General features: G+C 43.8%; 1 protein-coding gene across 34 annotated transcripts in view; it reads right to left on the bottom strand.

The window, feature by feature from the left end:
- MGAT5 (alpha-1,6-mannosylglycoprotein 6-beta-N-acetylglucosaminyltransferase) overlaps nucleotides 1–24,736 on the bottom strand; it is a 397,826-nt gene that overhangs the window by 347,246 nt on the left and 25,844 nt on the right. For 4 of the 34 annotated variants that reach the window (XM_086367632.1, XM_086367721.1, XM_086367506.1 and 1 more), the window contains exon 1: nucleotides 1,880–1,995. The exons of 22 other annotated variants lie outside the window; for them this stretch is intronic. Coding sequence is in view for 2 of the 12 variants with exons in the window: in XM_086367768.1 (XP_086223894.1) it covers nucleotides 2,025–2,047 (23 nt within the window). In the remaining 10 variants the exon portion in view is untranslated. 8 more of the 34 variants (XM_086367589.1, XM_086367702.1, XM_086367495.1 and 5 more) reach the window with 5 other exon arrangements.

Here is a 24,736-nt window from a genome sequence, read left to right as displayed (position 1 = left end):
GTTGCTTTAACATGGTCCTGTAATAGCAACCTGTGTTCAGATCCCAACTCAGCTCAGATCCCAGCTGTAGGACCTTGGGGAAATTATTTCACTCAGCTTCAGAATCTTCAGCTGTAAAAGGGGTTAATAATCCACCTTAAAGGGCTAGTTTAAGAATAAGGAAATACACCTAAAGTTCCCAGTACTTAGTCAGCAATTCACTTCATGTCATTTACTAAACATGATTTTACTTCAGTCAAAACACAACTGAAAAGGGAAAAAAAAGAAAAAATCCATGTAACCTCACATCCCTGTCACCCCACCCCCTTTGAGTCACATTAACCCCATACACAAGACTCCGGGCAATCTGAAACTGAGCAGGACGCTGTGGGGGGCTCTCCTGGGTACAAGAGCCTTTCCCAGTGCCCTGTTTCTTCTTTGAGGGAAAAGCTGCGGCCTCCTGAGCTCCAAAAGGGCAAACAGCTACTACTGAGGGAGTAAGGGAATGCAGGAAATAAAGGAAAGGAAGTCAAACAACAGTCCAGGGCCTGATTCTGTGCCTCCTGGGGGACATGGGGAACAATCTGACAGGACTCTGAGCTCCTCTACAAGAACCAGCCTCCCACCCTCCCCGGTGGAAGGAAACGTTCAGGCTGAGCAAAAGCACACAGACCCCAGATTGGCTGGAACCAGAAGGCTGATGACTGAGACCCCTGGACCACCCCTCTGCTCCTCCCCACCAACCAATCAGAGGAGGATCATACACCCTACAGCCCTCACCCCAAATTCGGCCTGTGAAAACTCTGCCCCCAAAACTATCGAGGACTTCAGGTCTTTTGAGCACCAGCTGCCCGTTATCAACATTTACTCCACTCCAAACAACCATGATTCGGTCTGTTTGGCCTCACTGTGTGTTGGGGACTTGAACTCGGGTTTACCAAAAATTTCAGCTGCCAAGCCCCACCTCCGGGGACATCAGCTAGAGTCTTCACATAGTGAATGCCAGAATATTCCATTCAGAGCTGCAAGGAGACCCATTTCCTAAAGGCAAGTATCTGGGTTCTCACTTCCATCACTTTCCCATCTCCAAATATTCATATCTACTCAGATTTACACTGAAAACCAGCAAGGTCCTTCCTGAAAGGAAAATACACTAAGATAACACGCTACTTATCAAAAACAAACCTATAATTGAAGCCATTCTAACCAAACAAGAGCCCCATGTGCTAAGAGAGAAAAATCCACAGGTTTGCATATTCAAACAAGTGGTTGAAATGATACTACCCCAGAAAGGCAGCTCCCAGCCAGAATCACACTCCTATTGAAAAGAAACACTGCTCTTTCAGCTCAATTTGCAAGTTTCTGAAAACTCAGAGTGGGCAGTCAGAGCAAAGAGAAGCCTGGTGCACCCACTTTTGCCTTGTACGAGGCTCCGGGGTTCATGGCTTCCACCTCCTCTCAGCTCAAGGCCAGAGCCCAGAAGGCCCCAGTGCTGAATCCTTGGCTCAGGTTCCTCCAGGGCTGGGGGTGAGAGGAAGGGCAAGAAGCCAGCATTCCAGGGTGACAGTAGTGAGCAGGTAACCAGGTTCCCACCAGAAACATGTGTCTTCCCTGCAATGGTCTTACTCCCCAGAGATGAAAGATGACTTCCTTTACTTCCCCAAGCACCCACCCGGCTACCCCCTTGATGCCCGGGCTCCCTCAGGCTCACAGGCTCTTATCCCAGTCCCGTTCAGTCAGCTGGTACAAGGACAGTCATTCCCCCGATGCAGGCCAAGGAAGGCTTGCCGGCACCCAGGGCAAGGGAGCTGTGCTTCACAAAAGCCCAGGTCTCTAGAGCTGCGGACCCACCGACGGCCCCAGAACCCACTGAGCAGCTCTCTGCCGCACGCTTCCTCACCTCCTTTCACTACCACCTCCTCCTCCACGTGTTGTCAGGTTTTCCCCTCGCCTGAATCTGCCTGGGGTTCGTAAGTGTTCCTCGTTAAACCTATTAAATTAGCTGGATGTTCCCAGCCTGAGGTTCACCGGAAGTAATCAGATACCTTGGTAGAGCAGCAACAGGCATCACGCACTGCTCTCCAACCAGCCATGATCTCCATGACCAGTGACTTTTACAACCACCCTCCTGTTTGCAGATGAAGGAACAGAGGCTCAGAGACTGCAAATAACCAACCCCAAGTCACACAGCTGACAGGTGGCAGCGCCAGGATGTGAACCCAACTACCTAACCACAGAGCTCTCCCTTGTAACCTCTGGACCAGTCTCGTACCTTCCAGCCACTCTCCACCATCTGTCCTCTCACTGTCCTTTCACTGGAGGAACGGATGACCTCTTAATAAGCCCAACTCGCTATCATCAGGGGCTGCATGATGGGTGGAGCTGGCAGGGGGCACTGGCTGTGTCAACCCCCAGCTGCAGGCAACTCCTCATGAGCACCTCTCCTGAGCGACTCAGGCAAGCCAGACAGCGCTTTGCAGAAATGAACACTGGAGGCTTATGCTGCAGGCAGGGCTGCACTGCCCCTTCCCAGTCAAGCAAATGTCAGGCAAATGTGTCCAGTGACTTGTTGGGTGCAAATCAGCCTCATTCCTGGGAAACAGCAGCGTGCAGAGCTCAGAAATCTGCATTTCACTCCCCACATGATTTTGATGCACCCAGGAACCCCTGGACTGCCCCCTCTTCCCCAGAGTGGTAGTTCTCAAGGCAGACTTGGGAAGGGAATGAGAGACACCCACCTCAGGAGCTATTAAAGAGATGTGCCATGACCCCCAACAAAAATGAAACCAAAGAAATAAACCAAGAAATCTGAAATCTTCCAGGGAATAAAGACTTAAGGTGGAAAGATGGGAGACAGTGAATGACTTCCTAGCTTTGTGGCCCAGGATAAAGCACTCGTTGCCTTTTCTACTGAGCAACCTCATCATGCTTGAAAGGATGTAACATTCCCAAAGATTCATTTAGCAGGCTCATTGTAAAAATAGTGAAGAGAAGGGGGGAGGGGGGCGAGAGAGAGAGAGAGAGAGGGAGAGAGAAAGGAAAGAAAGACAAAGGAAGGAAGGAGAGATGCCTTTTACTTGTCACAGTGACAGGAATAACAGGGACACACACACACACGGATTTAGACCAGCACTCACCAAAAGGAAAACAATGCAAGCTGCTGCTGCTGCTGCTGCTAAGTCGCTTCAGTCCTGTCTGACTCTGTGCGACCCCATAGACGGCAGCCCACCAGGCTCCCCTGTCCCTGGGATTCTCCAGGCAAGAACACTGGAGTGGGTTGCCATTTCCTTATCCAATGCATGAAAGTGAAAAGGGAAAGTGAAGTCACTCAGTCATGTCCGACTCTTAGCGACCCCATGGACTGCAGCCTACCAGGCTCCTCCACCCATGGGATTTTCCAGGCAAGAGTACTGGAGTGGGGTGCCATTGCCTTCTCCGAATGCAAGCTACACATGTATTTTAAATAAATGTTCTAGTAGCCACATTGAAAAGTAAAAAGAAACAGGTGAAATTCATTTCAATGCCATTTATTTAACCCAATATAGCTAAAATATTATTGTAAAACATATAATCAGCATCTCGACATCATTAATGAAATCTACATTCTTTGCTTCGTACTAAGTCTCTAAATGTCAGTGTGTATTTACAGCATATCTCAGTTCAGATTAGCGGCACTTCAAGGGCTCAAACAGCTACATGTGGCCAGTGGCTGCCACATTCAAGAGTCTGAATTTAGACAGAGATGGTCAGCTAAAGGGGCTTCCCACATGGCTCAGTGGTAAAGAATTTGCCTGCTAATGCAGGAGATGCAGGTTCTATCCCCGGGTCTGGAAGATCCCCTGGAGAAGGAAATGGCAACCTGCTCCAGTATTATTGCCTGTGAGATCCTGTGGACAGAGGAGCCTGGCAGGCTATAGTCCATGGGTCACAAAAGAGTTGGACACGACTGAGTGATTAAGCATGCACACACAGGCAGGTAAAGAGGAAAAAGAAGGGGTGAAAATAAAGCCTTGAACAAAGAACTAAGGGAGTATGGCACCCAGTAACATCCATGACCCACAGTCAGTGTTTGTAAGGGGTGAGATGTAATTACCTTCAGACTCAACAGTTAGTACGTTAGCACAGTTGCTAACCAAGGGAAAGCTGGTGTCACCTTTTGGGTGCCCAAAGCACCAAGCCCAAAACTGAAGAATCAAAGTCCGTTACCTCAGTAACATGGCACCCAGTTGCACATCACGCACACCTGCTAGACTTCGAACCTCAATGTGAACTCTCCCTCACATAGAGCTCAGGCCTCCAAGGGAAGTAGCTGACAGCTGCCCTCTCAAGTCCTATGGGCACAAGCTCCACCCAAGGCAATCAAACAGCAGGGCCCTCCCATCTACAGGCTGTAAAGGGGAAGAAGAACACAGGCAGATGAAGAAAGGAGAAGATGACTTAGCACTTGCGGTGGGCAAAGTATCGGCCCATGATCATGTCCTTGTCCCAACTGTGAGAACTTGGCAATGTTGCTTTACATGGCAAAAGGGACTTTGCTGATATAATGCAGTTAAGGATCTTGAGATGGGAAGACTAGCCTGGATTATTCAGATGGGCCCAAGGTTTTATAAAAAGTGTTCTTATAAAACAGCAGCAGGAGAGTCAGAATCAGAGAGGTGTGGAATCCCAGAAGCAGAAGTCACAGTAACGTGATCACTTGTTTTGAAGATGGAGGGAGTGTCAAGATCCTCTAGAAGCTGGGCAAGTCCAGGAAACAGAGTCTCCCCTTCCAGAAATAACGCAATCCTGTTGACACCTTGATTTTAGCCAGGTGAAACCTCTACTGGTCTCCAGGACTCTAACGAATCAGTATTAAGTCACCAAGTTTGTATCAACTTGTTGCAGCAGCAGTAGAAAACTAGCATACCATCTGTCGAGTGGTCAGCTAGACACACACATGGGTTATGCCCCTGCAGGGTGTCAGAAGTAGTAACTGCAGCTGTCCTTGTAGTGATGGTAATGGCCACCGTGTGTTGTTTAGGCACTAAGTTGTGTCCAACACTCTTCTGTGACTCCATGGATTGTAGCCTGCCAGGCTCCTCCGTCCATGGGATTTCCAAGGCAAGAATACTGCAGTGGGTTGCCACTTCCTTCTCCAGGGGATCTTCCTAACCCAGGGATTGAACCTGAGTTTCCTGCATTGGCAGGCGGACTCTTTACCACTGAGCCGCCTGGGAAGCCCCCTATCATGTACTGAGGGCTAACTAAATCACAAGCACCCTAATTACTTCACCAACATTTAAAAAAAAAAAAAACTTTTCATTTTGGAATAATTTTCAACTCACTGAAAAGTTTCAAAGATTGTACAGAGTCCCTGTATCTATCTGTTCACCCAGCTTCCTGAATATGCCAACCTCTTAGACAATCGTGAAACATTTGTCAAAACCAAAAAATTAACATCAGCACAACACCATTAACGAAACTACAGACTTGCCTTGGATTCCACCAATTGTCACAAATATTTTATCTCCCGAGAACCCTGTGAGGTGAGTACCATTCTAATCGCCATGTGATAAACGAGGATGCTAAGGCTTAATAAGATCCAGTCACTGACTCATGGTCCTAACAGTGAACACTAGCAAGGCCTTTCAACTTGATGCCACTGTTTGGCTTTTCAACTTAATCCCTATACCATAAGCTCTCCTGGATACCATCATTCCCGTTTGGAGAAGCAAGTTACCCAGAGGCTTGCTACTAGAAGCAGCAGCAAACCTGGGGGTGTCTGACTCCAAAGACAGTCCAGCAACCCCATCTCCCTCCTGGACACCGAGGGATGAGAAGCTGCCAGGGCCCATGAGAGCCTCCTGAAATCATGAAAATATGGTGGCTGTGATGGGAAAGGAGGGGATCAGGCCTCCAGACAAACCTACCTGTCTAGGGCCACTAGTTAACTATGATTCTCAGGCAGCAAATAGAAACCCAAGGGGCCCCCTAGAGAGTCCCTTACAAAGAGCTTTCTTAGAGGATTGGGCAGCAGAAGGAGCTGCCACCAATGACTCTCCTGAATCCAACTTCCATCAGACCTCCAGGATCCTTGCCCTGGGGCCTTTATATGATTATAATGAGCTCCTTGAAAACATTCCTCCCCCAAAGCAATTATATTTCAATTTAAAAAAAAAATTCATTTCCTGGGGGATCCTGTACCTCCCACCTTTTAGCCCTGAGATTCTACCACTTCAGTCCAAAAAAGCAGAAAGAAGAACTTTTCCCACTGTGAAGTCATTAACAAACTCACACACGACACACAAGTGAAACAGGAACCAGTGCAAACTCAGCTGAACTGCCCACAACAAGCCACCTTGTTCATTCTTCCTCAGTCTTTCCTTCTTTGGCAGCATTCCATGATTTACAGGTCTCAGAACACTGTGGCAGGGACTATTTTGCTATCTACACATCTGTCTTAGTGATTCTCAAACCAGCACCCTCACCTGGGAGCTTGTTAGAAATGCAAGTTCTCAGGTCACATTTCAGGCCTAGGGAATCAAACACTGGGGGACTGGACCCAACAATCAGCATGTTAACAAGCCCTGCTGGTGTTTCTGATGCCTGATAGCTTGAGAACCACTAAACTCTATAACCCCTGCGACCCTCCATGGCCGACTTATATAACTTAGGCGTGTTTGCAAAATTCTCTGTCTGCAGGCAAACACGATGTCATACACCAACTGCAGGCCCAGAGCAGGAGGTCACAGCCTGGCTGGGGCAGCAGTATTCATTCATCACATATTACGAAGCAGTGTAAGCCAGGGCAGGCCAGGCCTGTGTCACGTGCTAAGGACCATCCTTGGCTTCAAGAGAAGAGAGCCTCCCTGGTGGCTTTGATGGTAAAGAGTCTGCCTGCAATATGGGAGGCCCGGTACAATCCCTGGGTTGAAAAGATCTCCTAGAGAAGGAAACGGCAACCCACTCAAGTATTCTTGCCAGGAAAATCCCATGGATGGAAGAGCCTAAAGGGTTACAGTCCATGGAGTCACAAAGAGTTGGACACGACCGAGAGACTAACACACACAGACACAAGGGAGGAGAGCTTGAAGGCATCAGTCAAGCAAACCTATAGATGAACAGAAACTATAAACTGGCAAACACTGTGAAAGAAAGAAATGGGAGTGCCATAACACAGAATGACAGGGTTCTCTTCTCACCTCAGTGGTCAAGGGAGGCCTCCCTGAGGAAAAGACACTTACACTAAGACATAGAGGAGGAGCAGGAGTCGGCCAGGCAAAGAGGGAAGGAGGCAAACATTCAAAATATAGAGAAAAGCTTGTGCAAAGGCCCTGCAGCAGGAGAAAGAATGGTGCTTTGGAGATGCTGAGAGAAGCCAGGGTGGGCAGAAAACAGAGAAGGAAGCAGGAGGAGTCCTTGGGAAATAAGAGAAGCTGTCCAGCCTTGTATCCTGCTGCACCTCAGAGGCTTGGTTAGGTGTGTGCGTTGGAGTCTAGACTTGAAAGATCCATGAATTTTAGGTGGAACATTGACAATAAACAATTTATTCAGTTGTGGTCTAAGTGTTCCATGTAAAAAGATAACCCTTACAACAACTCATGAGTAGGTTCTGTTAGCATCATCATCTCCATTTTGCAGATGAGGACAGAATGTAAGTTGCCCCACGTCACCCAGCTAGTGAAGGATTAGAATCCAGTAGGACCAACTTCAGGCTTCCCTGGTGGCTCAGTGGTAAAGAATCCTCCTGCAATGCAGAAAACACTGGAGACACGGGTTTGATCCCTGAATGGGGAAGATCCCTCAAGGAGGACATGGCAACCCACTCCAGTATTCTTTTCTGAAGAACCCCATGGACAGTGGAGACTGGTGGGCTACAGTTCAGAGTTTCACAGAGTTGGACATGACTGAAGTGATTGAGCACACACAGGACCAATTTCAGAATCCAAGCTCTGGATCATCTTGAGACAAGGCCTCTCAGTGGTAGAAGACAGACGGCAGTGATATGGTTTGCATTTCAAAAGCTTGTGGAAGATGCTGTATAGATAGGGAAGAAAAGACAGATGCAGGGGCCACTGCATCTTCCCAGGAAAAAATAGCATGTCTGGGCCTGGGTAGTGGGAGAAAAGATGTTCATCAAGAAAAATATCTGGGTGCAGAGAAAAAGTGGTCTCTCCGAGGGGTTGCTTGCCTAGTTCTCAAGCTTCTGAACAAAAGTCAATGCATCCTAACTCATAAGAGCTGAGAGGGCTCCCTGTCCTGGGAGATAAACCCAAAACACAAGGTTGTCACTGTGACAGAAATAGAACTTGGCTTCTTCAACTGGAGCCACTGTCACTCTTTAAATTTTTTTATGGGTGGCACAGCAGTAAGAATCTGCCTGCTGATGCAGGAGACACAGGAGACTTGGGTTCGATCCCTGGGTCAAGAAGATCCCCCAGAGAAGGAAATGGCAAATTCTCCAGTTTTCTTGCCTGGGAAATCTCATGGACAGAGGAGTCTGGTGGGGTGACAGTCCATGGGGTCTCAAAGAGTCGGCCACGACTTAGTGACTAAACAAATAGTTGATTTACTATGTTGTGTTAGTTTCTGGTGTACAGCAAGGTGATTCATTTATGCATATTTTTTCATATTCTTTTCCATTGTAGTTTATAAGATATTGAATATAGTTCCCTGTGCTAAACAGGACTTGCTGTTTCTATTTTAGTGTGTATATGTTAATCCCAAACCCCTAATTTAGCCCTTCACCCACCTTTGATAACTGTATATCTGTGAGTCTGTTTCTGTTTTCTAAATAAGTTCACTTGTATCTCAGACTTTAGCATTCTGAGGAAAAAGTCTGTTGCTTGTTCAGCATGGATGTCATTTGCCATCAGGAAAGGTCACCAACAGCAACAGGACCACATCAACAAGGAACAGGTTCAAACCTGGAGATAGAGGCTTTCTGCAAGCATCTGAGTGAACAGAGTTTCCCTTAACTTCCTTGACTGCCTCGTAGTTCATCAGGGAAAGTACGACAGCCCATCCCTCAGGGTGGCTGACATTTCCAGAAAAGTCCTGTCTATGGCTTGATGAAATGGTATGGGTCTTGGGGAAGACAGTATTCATCCATTTCCTTGGGTTCCATTTACAGTCCGAGGGGTGTGGTCGGAGTGACCTGACTTTAAAAGGGTAAGCAGGGGTGTGAGGCTTCATTGAATCATCTGACAGAGCCTGAGACCCAAAACCACAGACTGAGAGCTGTGTTGGCAGTGGGGAACCCCACCAGCCACCAGAGCTGCTAGGCTTCCTGTCTTCTGCGGGTCTGGAAGCCGCGGGGCTGCCATTTCCCCATGATGAGCCTGGCTTCAGCCCTCTAACTCACAGATGGGCCAGCTGTGGAGCGTGGCGGACCTCAACAGGAGAGGCGGGGCCTAGATAGGAGAGAGTGGGGACCATTTCCTTATATAAATCAGTCACAGCCTCACTTACTGTAGTTGTGAAAAGGCCCCTTGGATTTCAGAGTTCTGAAGAGCTTTGTCTTTGAAGGCTACAGAAGTGGGCAAGCTGTCCTTCTGAAGCCTCTCTGGCAACCATTCCCCACCCACCATTCTTCTGTCCCATACTCTTCTTAGCACTGCCTGCCTTATTGAGCTGCAATGTCTCTGTCTTATACATTGAAACTGTGAAACCTGGAAAGTGAAAAATGCTACATCTTGCTCTTGTTGACAAAAGCATGAAACTAACTGCCTCTTGTTTTGTAGGGCTCTTGTATCTTTTCCCCTAGATGACAGTGAATCTTAAAAAGAGCTACAGGGACTCCCCTGGTGGTCCAGTGGTTAAGACTCCATGCTTCCAATGCAGGGGGCATTGGAAGCCCCTGGTAGGGGGCTCAATCCCTGGTAGGGGACTTGGCCAAAAAAAAAAAAGAGAGAGAGAGAGAAAGTGGACTTCCCGGTGGTTCAGTGGTTAAGAATCCACCCGCCAGTGCAGACATTGTTTCAATCTCTGGTCTGGGAAGATTCCGCATGTCTCAGAGCAACTAAGTCCAGGAGCCACAACTCCTGAGGTCCAAGGGCCTAGAGCCCATGCTCCGCAACAAGAGATTACCCCCAGTCCTGTGCCTCAACTAGAGAAAGCCCACACACAGCAATGGAGACCCAGTGCAGTCAAAATTAATTCATTGAAAATAAATAAAATATCATCTGTCAACAACAACAACAAAAAAGTGAGAGAGAGAGAAAGCTACAGCCCTGCCCTTGCTCCAGTTGAAGGGGCCAACAGACTTCTAATGATGTAGGAAACATAAAGAGACAGGATGGGAAAGAGCACCCCATCTCTCTGGGCCTGAGCCTCCACAGCATGAGGCCCTGAGGAGCCTCCCTTCCCAAGGAAACATAAGCATCGGTTAAAGCACCACGCAGGGAGCTCTAGGGGAAGTACAGCCATGATCTCGGAGTTGATGGTCCTCCAGTGGCCTGTAAGATGCCGAATGAGTGGCTTAATCACCCAGCAGGGCCTAGTACCAGATACACAAAATTCCTCCGAGACAGCGGGCCTGTAAATGGAAAGCATTATTATTTGTAACAGGATTAATAACAACACAGGCTTGAAACCAATAGACACCACTGGATTATTTTTCCAACCTCTTCAGACAGACCACTGAATTCAAGGGATGGTTTTATTTCTTTGTTTTCAAGCCAGACAGAACTTCCTCCCATAAGACAGCAGGACTGCTGGACTGCCTCCAGGGAATTTACTTCTGATGCATCTGTCCTGCCAATGACAGGCTGCCTGAAGTGCAGGGGTCAAAAAAGCAAAATGAAAAAATACAGTCTGGAAGAAGGTCCAGAAGATTTTTACAATTCTGATTAAAAAAAAAAAAAAGACCAAAGATCTCCAGATCAAGCATCAGTACCTCAAAAATGGCTTAAGGGGAAGCACGGGTGGGGTTTGGGAAATAGGAGGCAGATAGTTAAAAGGTACAAACTTCCAGTTATCAGCTAAGTAAGTACTAGGAATGTAGCATACAGCATGAGAAATACAATTAACATTGCTGTTATACTTGTTATGTTATATTCAGAAGTTGTTAAGACAGTAAATCCTAAGAGTTCACCTCACAAGGAAAAAATGTTTCCATTTGTTTAATGTATCTATATGAGATGATGGATGTTCACGAAACTGATTGTGCTCATCACTTCATGGTGAATGTAAATCATTATGCTGTACAACTGAAACTTATACAGTGCTGTATAAGTATATATCTGTATGTGAAACAAAGTTGTTCAGTTGTGTTCGACTCTTTGCAACTCCAAGGACTTTATGGTGGTGGTGGCTTAGTCACTAAGCCGTGTCCAACTCTTGTGATTCCATGGACAGAGAAGCCTGGCAGGCTACAGTCACTCCAGGCCAGAATACTGGAGTAGGTAACCTTTCCCTTCTCTAGGGGATCTTTCCAACCCAGAGATTGAACCCAGGTCTCCCACATTGTGGGCAGATTCTTTACCAGCTGAGCCACAAGGGAAGCCCATGTATCTGTATGTCTCTCAATAAGACTAGAAGAAAATAAAAACTTAAGAAATGTGGAAGTGTTTCCTAAACTGTGCTTCTTGAACCACCTGGGGTGTTGGCTATAAAGGTGGACCCCGTGTCTTGGGACAGGGTTGCAGGGGCTGAGATCTCCCTTTTTAATAAGCTTCTTCAGTCCTTTCTTATACAACCGAAATAGGTAAACTACTGCCCTATGGACGGCTGAAGTCTGAGACTGATCCCAACTTTTATTAATTTTTTTTCAAGATTTTTTTTATATGGATCATCTTTCAAGTCTTTACTGAATTTGTTACAACACTGCTTCTTCTGTTTTATGTTTTGATTTTGGGGCTGTGAGGCATGTGGGATCTTAGTTCCCTGACCAGGGTTCAAACCTGCAACCCCTGCATTGGAAGGCAAAATATTAAACACTGGACCACTAGGGAAGTCCCCCAACTTTTCTTTTAAAACCATGATAGTCTCAATCATGTCTATGTGTAACTTGGGAGATAAAACAGAGTTCACCATGCTCACCAGCCCAAGTCTCTGGCCCCTAAATCTTTCAACAAACACTTATTATTTAAAAAAATAAAAAAGACATTAATTTTTACATTTTCTTCCTTTGTTTTCCTTTGGTGAAGTTTCTATGCACTAGCCGTGATCTACAAAAGTCAGCATCTGGAGACAGAAAGATGAGGTGTCCCCATGATGGTGAGCTGGTCCACCTTGCTCCATGAGAAGTTCCTGCAAGTCTCCCTTATGTTTTATCAGCCTGACAATTATGCAAAACACAGACATTCTTTCCAAATCTAGGTCTCGGAAGGCATAGAGGGAAGGTGAGTCAAAGCACATAGAACCTGGAGGGATGGGGGTTAAATTTGGCAAAAGCCCAAGTCACAACAGCCTCAGGCCCAGACATCTGGCACTTTCTCCCACTGAGTCACAGAGCCTCACAGAGATACAGCGATGGGGCTGAAGTGGAAGTCATTCATCATGTAACTTTGAACAGATATCCTATTACCAGATCACACCACCCAGAGTGTGCGCTCTCTCCATCATTTTGTAACTCCTCTAATTATCTCGTGGAAAGCATGATTAGGTCATATTATGTTTTCTTGTGTTAAAAACATGTAGTTCTTACATACAACATTTAAGATTCTCTAGGGTGATGTTAATCCTAATACGCATTTTCCCACTTTTCAAATACACTGGGAGGCTCTAAAGATGGAAGCAGCTGGATCTTCTCTTGAGTTCTGAGAGGCTGACCTGCAGAATGGCTGGTGAGGCTGACTGGGCACCAGTCCTAGCTGCCAGAGATGAAATCTACTACTGGAGATCTCCAGGCATGGGTGTCAGGAGAAAGATATGAGGGTGTTTCCAAATTGACATCTTCTCAACTAGGCAGTCATGAACTAGGGAGCAACAAACATTGATAGCTTCTCTACACAGACAGCAAGAGAGCCAGAGCTCAGAAAAATATGACAGATCTTGATTTGAGGGTTTGCTTTTTAATAGGTGAAGGTCTCCCTCCTTTTCTGTCTCCCTGAATAACCTTGCTGGTGTTTAAGACAGGGTTGAACAAGCTGCCATCTAAATCCTAAGATGCCAGGGGAAGGGAACACCATGTACTGGGCTCCATTTAGGTGCTAAGCCCACTGGCGAGCACTTCATTCACTTACTGATGTCTAACAGCCACTGTGTGTGCCGCTTTTCTGTTTATTTTCTGTGGCCACCTCCAAACAGTCCCAGCCCTAGCCTGTGCCCTGACCAGCTGGCACCTGTGGATTACATCACCAGGGCTCCACTGCCTGCTGGCTTCCCAATGGTTGTGCCCAGCAGTAGACTGGAGAATAGAAGAGACAGGGCAAGGTATCTCTTCCCAGCTCCATCGCTTCTTGGATGCCACCATCTTGGAGGTAGATTCTACTTGAATGCTCCTCTCCAGTTCCAGATTCCACTGGGCTCCAATAAGTCTACTTTCTCCCATCCCCCTCACGACTAGCAGACACACTGGCTTCCCACTGTTGTCCATCCTTGCGTGCCTCACAGTACCTGGCTAACGCCTCTGTAACTCCTCCTTTCATTAGTCTTCATTCACACCATCTGCGGTGAATTCTGTTTCTGGTCACATGATCTAATACTGGGTCTCACCCTAAGCATAACTGCTTCTGCAAGTGAGATGAAATACAAAGTCAATAAACTTGGGTAGGGGGGGCAGTTGTCCATTTCTAAGAATATGTTAATCTGGTCTAAGTACTTTCCTGAGAAGGGATAAGGCTAACTCATCATCAGTGTGACCTTGGACCCAACTCCTAAACCAGCCAGATGATAGCAATCCCAAAATGTGGGTTCAGGGCCTCTAGACTGTCTGCAGTGGTTGCACAGGGATTTTTTTTTTTAAACTTACCTCTTGTTTTCTGTGTACTAATTGAAAAAAGAACTCTGAGAGGACCAAGGACTATATCAAGCTCCTTTGGGGAATACAATTTGCAAAGAGAGTCCTGATAATAGCTGGCTACACTTCAGGCAGATTCTTTACCATTTGAGTTACCTGGGAAGCCTCCCTTGATAATAGCTACCTGTCACCAACATTGCACAGATTTCACAGCAGCCCTGAGAAGAAGCCTTCATAGTCCCCATCTGAGCAAACAGATTCAGAGAAGTTTGCAAGGATAAGTGGCTTGCCCCAAGGCCCACACCCCAGATAGGCCTGACCCCAATGCTGTTCTTTCCTGTCCATCCCACTAGTTCTTAAAAGAGGGAAATACAAGACAGCAAAAGAGACACTGATGTATAGAACAGTCTTATGGACTCTATGGGAGAGGGAGAGGGTGGGAAGATTTGGGAGAATGGCATTGAAACATGTAAAATATCATGTATGAAACGAGATGCCAGTCCAGGTTTGATGCACGATACTGGATGCTTGGGGTTGGTGCACTGGGACGACCCAGAGGGATGGTATGGGGAGGGAGGAGAGAGGAGGGTTCAGGATGGGGAACACATGTATACCTGTGGTGGATTCATTTTGATATTTGGCAAAACTAATACAATTATGTAAAGTTTAAAAATAAAATTAAATTAAAAAAAAAAAAAAAAGAGGGAAATAAGAATCCAGTCTTCCACCTACTCCTGAATTGTGCCTAGAGGGATCAGGCTCCCTAGTTGAAGGCAAATCAAAAACAGCAAAGAAAAGGAATTTAATCTCAAGGACCAATTTAGCTCAGAAATTAGTTTTGAAAGCTATGTGAAATAACTTGTATAGTATATCTGCATGGGGTAACATGTACAGTATAATCCCACTGGGGTGTATGTGTGGATGTGTGTGTCTGCAAGGATTAATTATGCAAAAAAATTGTCGGCAACATTTATATCTAGGAAGGTGAGTGAGTTGTGCTCTTTGTACAGTTTGAATTTTCTACCGTAAGCATGAAAATGAAGTTCTAATTAAAGAATCAGAAAGGAGACAGAGGGAGAAGGCAATGGCACTCCACTCCAGTACTCTTGCCTGGAAAATCCCATGGGCGGAGGAGCCTGGTAGGTTACAGTCCATGGGGTCATGAAGAGTTGGACACGACTGAGTGACTTCACTTTCACGTTTCACTTTTCTGCAATGGAGAAGGAAATGGCAACCCACTCCAGTATTCTTGGCTGGAGAATCCCAGGGACAGAGGAGCCTGGTGGGCTGCCGTCTCTGGGGTCACACAGAGTCGGACACGCACGACCACTGTGACTTAGCAGCAGCAGCAGCAACACACTGGGATCACAGGCCTCATGTCCATAAGTTCTAATTTAATTAGTCTGGTAGTCTGGCATTAAGACTCAGGTGGGGCTTTCCAGGTGGCTCTGTGGTAAAGAATCCACCTGGCAATGCAGGAAAACTCAAGAGATGTGGGTTAGATCCCTGGGTCAAGAAGATCCCCTGGAGAAGGAAATGGCAACTCCCTCCAGTATTCATCCCATGGACAGAGTCATGAAGAGTTGGATACGACTGAGTGCGCGCGCGCGCGCGCACACACACACACACACACCCACCCACACACACACCCACACACACCCACACACACACCACACCACCCAGGCACCAGCAATACTTGAAGCTCCCAGGTAATTTGTATAGGCAGCCAGGGTTGAGAGTCACTCTGTTAGTCCCAGTTCCTTGGTATAAAATTTAAATCACAAAGAGGAGGAGCTTAACCTTTTGTATGCCTCAGACCCCAGGGCAATGAGGTGATGCTTCTAGAAGTCTCCTCCATATGATGTTTTTAAATACATAAAACACAAAACATTTCAAAACAAAGGATACTTAGATTTCATCGTCACTATGTGTTAAAACTGTGATACAGTAATATATCAGTGTTTCTTTATTAATACACCAAGTAATAAGATGGAAAAATAGCTCTGGGATCTAGCATTATTTTGAAGTAGTGATGTGTGTGTATAACATCTGGTGGTTTCTGCACAGCTATAATTCAGTACAGACATATGACGACAAAATCAGGATCCTTTTAACACTACTTTGATTTGCTGCCTAGGTTCATAATGGAAGAAAATGCCAAACTTCAGTTAGAATTCATTGTACATAAAGATGGATTTTTTTTCCCATTCAAGCTCACCGATTCCCAGGTACTGAGGGAGGAGGACAGGTCACACCAGCATAAATATTACCACAATAAGCTATGGAATATGATCTTACACTATAAGGTATAAGATCTCAAACAGAAGGACAAGGAAAAAAACAACTTTAACTTTGTTGTTCGGCCACTAAATCATGTCTGATTCTTTGTGACCCCAAGAACTGCAGCATGCCAGGCTTCAAATTTTGAGCAAACTCCAGAAGACAGTGAAGGACAGGAAGTCCTGGTGTGCTGCAGCTCATGGGGCCACAAAGAGTCGGACACAACTGAGCGACTGAACAACAACATGTCCATTGCGTCGGTGATGTCATCCCACCATCTCGTCCTCTGTCATCCCCTTCTCCTGCCCTCAGTCTTTCCCAGCATTTCTCTCCAATGAGTCAGCTCATCACATTAGGTGGACAAAGTATTGGAGCTTCAGCATTAGTCCTTCTAGTGAATCTTCAGAGTTGATTTCCTTTAAGATTAACTTTAACTTTATCATGTGCTAATTTCCAGTAGAAGCTGTCCTCCGACCACAACCAGCCATTTTTTTAAAGTAACTCTGTAAGGCTCCTTCAAGACATGAAAAATGTACATTTCCTGAAAACTAACTACACTGTATGTTTTAATTACAGCAGTATTTTTCAAGTATCACTTCACGTGAAAGGATCCCTGTTCCTTCCACTCAAAAGCCTCCACTGTTTTATCTGCCTCAAGACATCCATCACAGGAGTGCCAATATCTTGGGACTTAAAAGGAGGTTTTTGGAAACTTTCTAAGAGTTTAATCAATAGGTTCTTTTTCATACTGTGCTGTGCTGCCTACATAGAATCTGAATGCTTTTTTTTCCCTTTCATCTGAATTTAAAATGGAATTTACCATGTATTGAGTGACTGTTACACTGCAGGCACAGCGCTGGGCTCTTTTCCTGAATTAGCCCTAATGCTCATATCCACGCTGACTACTATCCCACCTTGTAACACAGAAATAAAAGAATAAGGAGTTTCACAACAGAGCTTGATATTATAAAATCACTCTCTCAGGAAGGAAAAAGGAAAAGGAAAAGAAAGCCCCCCAATACATCAGCATCTATGTTGAAACTCCAGTTTTAAATTAAAAGGTAGTTATTTTCATCTAAACAACAAAATATTTTAAAATATTCTCCTGGGATGGGGAGGGACTACCACACCTAGTATCCTAACAACAGACAGCTGAGTAATTCAAAGGCCTATTTTTTCTTCATATCCATATTTTTCTGAAGAATGACTGTTAAAGCCTCTTCCATCCTTACATTCTCAAAGTATATAGCACTCTGATTAATAAAACCTGGGTCATAGTCAGACCCAGGATACAGACTGTCCAAGCAAGTAGTACCCAGAGATAAGAGAAACCCAGCTTCTAAGACAGGCACCCAGCAAGCCTAGCGTCTGTAACAACAAAAGAGCTTGGGGAGGGTCCCCAGGCCACAAACATTGTCATCATTTTCATATAAGAAGGTTCCTGTTCTGTAACTACAAAACAGCTTTTGAAACAACCCTACTCAAACATTATTTACAATGCTCTCCAAACTCATTTCCTTTGACTTAATATCTGAAATTGGGGTGGCAATGGGCGGTGGGGGTGGGGGGGGAGGTGTGGCGGAAGGGTGTTTGCATTTTTTGTTTTCTGCTTCCTGTGAAATCAGTTCCTCAAGAAGGCATTTCATGAGGTGAGGGAGCCTCATAATTAAGGAGTTCTTTCAACATTAAACACCTTAAGAAAACTCAGGATGCCCCAAACTCTCCTTGAGACAGTATAGAGGCTGGGGAAAGAAACCCACGAAAGAGATCACAAGGCAAAGAACAGCAATGTTAACGATACCTTTAAACCAGCTTAATAGGAAGTCAGCGATTCACCCTTTGTTCTTATCTGGCTCCTCCACCAGGGCAGAAAGATACAGGAGACTGGCGGTGTGGTGAGGGGTTTCCAGGAAGAGAAAAAACTGGCATTTATTGAGCCCTAGCAAGTTTAAGGGGCTTCCACAAGTGTCATTAAGTCCTCTGATCTTTCCCATAACCTTATCAGATAGAAAATCACCTCTCTGATTTTAAAATAAAATCAGTTGTCAGAGAGGGTAAGCGACTTTGCTCAGAAGCACAGAGCTCATAACAGCAGTCAGAATTGGAAGAAAGATTGCCTAGACCCAGGACCCCACTTTCTCCTCCCCTGACTCCTCAAATCTTGAGTTATTTCAGCTCAAATTCCCAGGTTTAGGAAAACATTATCCAGGTTCTTAAAAAATCTGCTCCTAGGTCATAGTCTCTTGGGAGGAGGGGGAACAACATTAATGAATATTCATGAAATCAGAAGAAAAGGGGGGAAAAGGTCCAACTCAAAAAAAAAAAAAGGGGGTTGGGGATGGATTCCAGAAACAACTGATGTTGATTGGTACTCAGGTATTACAAGGAATATCCAGCAAATTGCTGGTGATTAATTTTAAAAGGTAATCCACAGTGCATAATGGGTTTGCACAAAGCCAGTGACTCCACAGAAATTTTATGCCCTTTCTGGAAAATACCCATATCTGGCTAACCAGGCAATGGTGAGAGAGACAGGAGACACAGGGCTTCTCCTTCAGCAAGTCATATGACCTGCTCTCCCATGTGACATTACTCCCAAAGATGTCATCCCAGGCCTGTGAACCTCCCAAACCAGTCACTATCGCAACTATTTTATTTTATTTTAGCATATAGCTGATTTACAATGTTGTACAGAGCAAAGTGATTAAGTTATACATACCCAGGTCTCCTGCACCGCAGGCAGATTCTTTACCATCTGAGCTACCAGGGAAGCCCCTATACATATACAAACATATATTCATTATTTTTCAGATTATTTTCACAAGTAGGTTATTATAGAATATTGAGTATAGTTCCCTGTGCTATACTGTAGGTCCTCGTTGATTATTATAATATAGGAGTGTGTATCTGTTAATCCCACAGATACACAGACATAGACAGTAGGGTACATCTGTTAATCCAAAGATCCGTCTAATCAAAGCTATGGTTTTTCCAGTAGTCATGTATGGATGTGAGAGTTGGACTATAAAGAAAGCTGAGTGCTGAAGAATTGATGCTTTTGAACTGTAGTGTTGGAGAAGACTCTTGAAAGTCCTTTGGACTGCAAGGAGATCAAACCAGTCAATCCTAAAGGAAATCAGTCCTGAATATTCATTGGAAGGACTGATGCTGAAGCTCCAATACTTTGGCCACCTGATGCAAAGAGCCAAGTCATTAGAAAAGACCCTGATGCTGGGAAAGATTGAAGGCAGGAGGAGAAAGGGACAACAGAGGATGAGATGTTGGATGGCATCACCAACTCAATGGACATGAGTTTGAGCAAGTTCCAGGACTTGGTGATGGACAGGGAAGCCTGACAGATCATGGGGTTGCAAAGTATTGGACACGACTGAGCGACTGATCTGTTAATCCCAAACTCCTAATTTATCCCTCCCCCAACCTTTCCCCTTTGGTAACCATAAATTTGTTTTTGAATTCTGTGAGTCTGTTTATCTTTTGTAAATAAATTCCTTACAACCATTTTGACCACACATTCCATTAGTAAAAATGAGCATGCACCCCTAATTTATTTACTTAAAAATAAGAAACATGTAAATATAACTAAAACATAAATCCTTAATTTTCAAGGGAAAAATACAAGTTAAAGTGGATGGTCCTTAGACGGCGGAGGAACAGGATGGGGAGACCACTTTCTCCCCCCAACAAATTCACGGAAAGAATATTTGAACGCTGAGCAAATTCCACAAAACAACCTCTGAACACTGGCAGAGGACACCAGGCACCCAGAAAGGCAGCCCATTGTCTTCAAAAGGAGTGCTGTATGGATGGAGAAGTCTTGAGACTCCTGTAAGAATAAGACTGAAAACCAGAAGCAGGAGGCTTAAGTCCAAAAGCTGAGAACACCAGAGAACTCCTGACTCCAGGGAACATTAATCGATAAGAGCTCATCCAAAAGCCTCCATACCTACACTGAAACCAAGCTCCACCCATGAGCCAACAAGTTCCAGAGCAAGACATCACACAAATTCTCCAGAAATGCAGGAATATAGCCCTGAGCTGTAATATACAGGCTGCCCAAAGTCACACCAAACCCACAGACATCCAGAGAGAAGAAATCCAGCTCCACCCACCAGAACACTGATGCAAGCTACCCTAACCAGGAAACCTTGACAATCCACTCGTCCAACCCCACCCACAGGGAGGAACCGCCACAATAAAGAGGAACCACACACAAACTGCCAGAATACAGAAAGGCCACCCCCAAAACAGCAATCTAAACAAGATGAAAAGGCAGAGAAATACACAGCAGGTAAAGGAACATGATAAATGCCCACCAAACCAAACAAAAAAGGAGGAGACAGGGAGTCTACCTGAAAAAGAATTCAGAATAATGACTGTAAAACTGATCCAAAATCTTGAAAACAAAATGGAGTTACAGATAAATAGCCTGGAGACAAGGATTGAGAAGATTCAAGAAATGTTTAACAAGGACCTAGAAGAAATAAAAAAGAGTCAATCAATAATGAATAATGCAATAAATGAGATCAAAAACACTCTGGAGGGAACCAACAGTAGAATAACGGAGGCAGAAGATAGGATAAGTGAGGTAGAAGATAGAATGGTGGAGATAAATGAAGCAGAAGAGGAAAAAAGAAAAAAGAATTAAAAGAAATGAGGACAACCTCAGAAACCTCTGGGACAATGTCAAACGCCCAAACATTCAAATCATAGGAGTCCCAGAAGAATACAAAAAGAAACACCATGAGAAAATACTTGAGGAGATAATACTTGAAAACTTCCCTAAAACGGGGAAGGAAATTGTCACCCAAGTCCAAGAAACCCAAAGAGTCCCAAAAAGGATAAACCCAAGGTGAAACACCCCAAGAAACGTATTAATCAAATTACAAAAAACAAATATAAAAGCAGCAAGGGAAAAACAACAAATAACACACAAGGGGATTCCCATTAGGATAACAGCTCATCTTTCAACAGAAACTCTTCAGGCCAGAAGGGAATGGCAGGACATACTTAAAGTGATGCAACAGAAAAACCTACAACCCAGATTACTGTACCCAGCAAGGATCTCATTCAAATATGAAGGAGAAATCAAAAGCTTTACAGACAAGCAAAAGCTTAAGAGAATTCAGCATCACCAAACCAGCTCTTCAACAAATGCTAAAGGATTTTCTCTAGACAGGAAACACAGAAAAGGTATATAAACTCGAATCCAAAACAACAAAGTAAAAGGCAACAGGATCATACTTATCAATAATTACCTTAAATGTAAATGGGTTGAATGCCCCAACCAAAAGACAAAGACTGGCTGAATGGATACAAAAACCAGACCCCTATATATGCTGTCTACAAGAGACTCACCTCAAAACAAGGGACACATAGACTGAAAGTGAAGGGCTTAAAAAAGATATTTCATGCAAATGGAGACCAAAAGTAAGCATGAATAGCAACACTCATATCAAATAAAATACACTGTGAAATAAAGGCTGCGAAAAGAGACAAAGAAGGACACTACATAATGATCAATGTGATCATTATGATCACATTGTGATCAATGATCAATTGATCATAATGATCAATCCAAGAAGAAGATATACCAAATATAAATATATATGCACCCAACATAGGAACACCACAGTATGTAAGGCAAATGCTAACAAGTATGAAAGGGAAAATTAACAATAACACAATAATAGTGGGAGACTTTAATATCCCACTCACATCTATGGATAGATCAACTAAACAGAAAATTAACAAGGAAACACAAACTTTAAATGATACAATGGACCAGTTAGACCTAATTGATATCTATAGGACATTTCACCCAAAAACAATGAATTTCACCTTTTTCTCAAGTGCACACGGAACCTTCTCCAGGATAGATCACATCCTGGGCCATAAATCAAGCCTTGGTAAATTCAAAAAAGTTGAAATCATTCCAAGAATCTTTTCTGATCACAATACAGTAAGTTTATATGTCAACTACAGAAAAAAACTATGAAAAATTCCAACATATGGAGGCTAAACAACATGCTTCTGAATAACCAACAAATCACAGAAGAAATCAAAAAGAGGAAATCAAAATATGCATAGAAATGAATGAAAATTAAAACACAACAACCCAAAACCTATGGGACATTGTAAAAGCAGTGCTAAGAGGAAGGTTCATAGCAATACAGGCTTACCTCAAGAAACAAGAGAAAAGTCAAATAAATAACCTAACTCTACACCTAAAGCAACTAGAAAAGGAAGAAATGAAGAAACCCAGAGTTAGTAGAAGGTAAGAAATCATAAAAACTAGGGCAGAAATAAATGCAAAAGAAACAAAAGAGACCACAGCAAAAATCAACAAAGCCAAAAGCTGGTTCTTTGAGAAGATAAATAAAATTGACAAACCATTAGCCAGACTCATCAAGAAACAAAGGGAGAAGAATCAAATCAACAAAATTAGAAATGAAAATGGAGAGATCACAACAGACAACACAGAAATACAAAGGATCATAAGAGACTACTATCAGCAATTATATGCCAATAAAATGGACAACTTGGAAGAAATGGACAAATTCTTAGAAAAGTATAACTTTCCAAAACTGAAACAGAAAGAAATAGAAAATCTTAACAGACCCATCACAAGCATGGAAATCGAAACTAATCAGAAATCTTCCAGCAAACAAAAGCCCAGGTCCAGACAGCTTCACAGCTGAATTCTACCAAAAATTTAGAGAAGAGCTAACACCTATCCTACTCAAACTCTTCCAGAAAATTGCAGAGGAAGGTAAACTTCCAAACTCATTCTATGAGGCCACCATCACCCTAATACCAAAACCCGACAAAGATGCTACAAAAAAAGAAAACTGCAGGCCAGTATCACTGATGAACACAGATGCAAAAATCCTTAACAAAATCCTAGCAAACAGACGGAGAAGGCAATGGCACCCCACTCCAGTACTCTTGTCTGGAAAATCCCATGGACGGAGGAGCCTGGTAGGCTGCAGTCCATGGGGTCGCAAAGAGTCGGACACGACTGAGCGACTTCACTTTCACTTTTCACTTTCATGCATTGGAGAAGGAAATGGCAACCCATTCCAGTGTTCTTGCCTGGAGAATCCCAGGGATGGGGGAGCCTGGTGGGCTGCCGTCTATGGGGTTGCACAGAGTCGGACACGACTGAAGCGACTTAGCAGCAGCAGCAGCAGCAGCAAACAGAATCCAACAACATATTAAAAACATCATACATCATGACCAAGTGGGCTTTATCCCAGGGATGCAAGGATTCTTCAATATCCGCAAATCAATCAATGTAATACACCACATTAACAAACTGAAAGATAAAAACCATATGATTATCTCAATAGACGCCGAGAAAGCCTTTGACAAAATTCAACATCCATTTATGATTAAAAAAAAAAAAAAAAAAAACAACCTTCCAGAAAGCAGGAATAGAAGGAACATACCTCAACATAATAAAAGCTATATATATGACAAACCCACAGCAAACATTATCCTCAGTCGTGAAAAATTGAAAGCATTTCCCCTAAAGTCAGGAACAAGACAAGGGTGTCCACTCTCACCACTACCATTCAACATAGTTTTGGAAGTTTTGGCCGCAGCAATCAGAGAAGAAAAAGAAATAAAAGGAATCCAGATTGGAAAAGAAGAAGTAAAACTCTTGCTGTTTGCAGATGACATGATCCTCTACATAGAAAACCCTAAAGACTCCACCAGAGAATTACTAGAGCTAATCAATGAATATAGTAAAGCTTCAGGATATAAAATTAACACACAGAAATCCCTTGCATTCCTATACACTAACAATGAGAAAACAGAAAGAGAAATTAAGGAAACAATTTCATTCACCACTGCAAAGAAAAGAATAAAATACTTAGGAATAAATCTACCTAAAAAAACAAAAGACCTATATATAGAAAACTATAAAACACTGATGAAAGAAATCAGATGACACAAATAGATGGAGAAATATACCAAATTCATGGATTGGAAGAATCAATATAGTGAAAACGAGTATACTACCCAAAGCAATCTTGTAGATTCAATGCAATCCCTATCAAGCTACCAATGGTATTTTTCACAGAACTAGAACAAATAATCTCACAATTTGTATGGAAATACAAAAAGCCTCGAATAGCCAAAGCAATCTTGAGAAAGAATGGAACTGGAGGAATCAATCTAACTGACTTCAGGCTATACTACAAAGCTATAGTCATCAAGACAGTATGGTACTGGCACAAAGACAGAAATATAGATCAATGGAACAAAATAGAAAGCCCAGAGATAAATCCATGCACCTATGGACATCTTATCTTTAACAAAGGAGGCAAGAACATACAATGGAGAAAAGACTATCTCTTTAACAAATAGTGCTGGGAAAACTGGTCAACCACTTGTAAAAGAAAAACTAGAACACTTTCTAACACCATACACAAAAATACTCAAAATGGATTAAAGATCTAAATGTAAGACCAGAAACTATAAAACTCCTAGAGGAGAACATAGGCAAAACACTCTCTGACATAAATCATAGCAGGATCCTCTATGACCCACCTCCCAGAGTAATGGAAA

Source organism: Bos grunniens, chromosome 2, assembly GCF_055505025.1.
Source record: "Bos grunniens cultivar Pamir isolate PY7600 chromosome 2, Bosgru_T2T1.0, whole genome shotgun sequence".
Taxonomy (NCBI): domain Eukaryota; kingdom Metazoa; phylum Chordata; class Mammalia; order Artiodactyla; family Bovidae; genus Bos; species Bos grunniens.
This window is presented reverse-complemented; position numbering and strand designations above follow the sequence as displayed.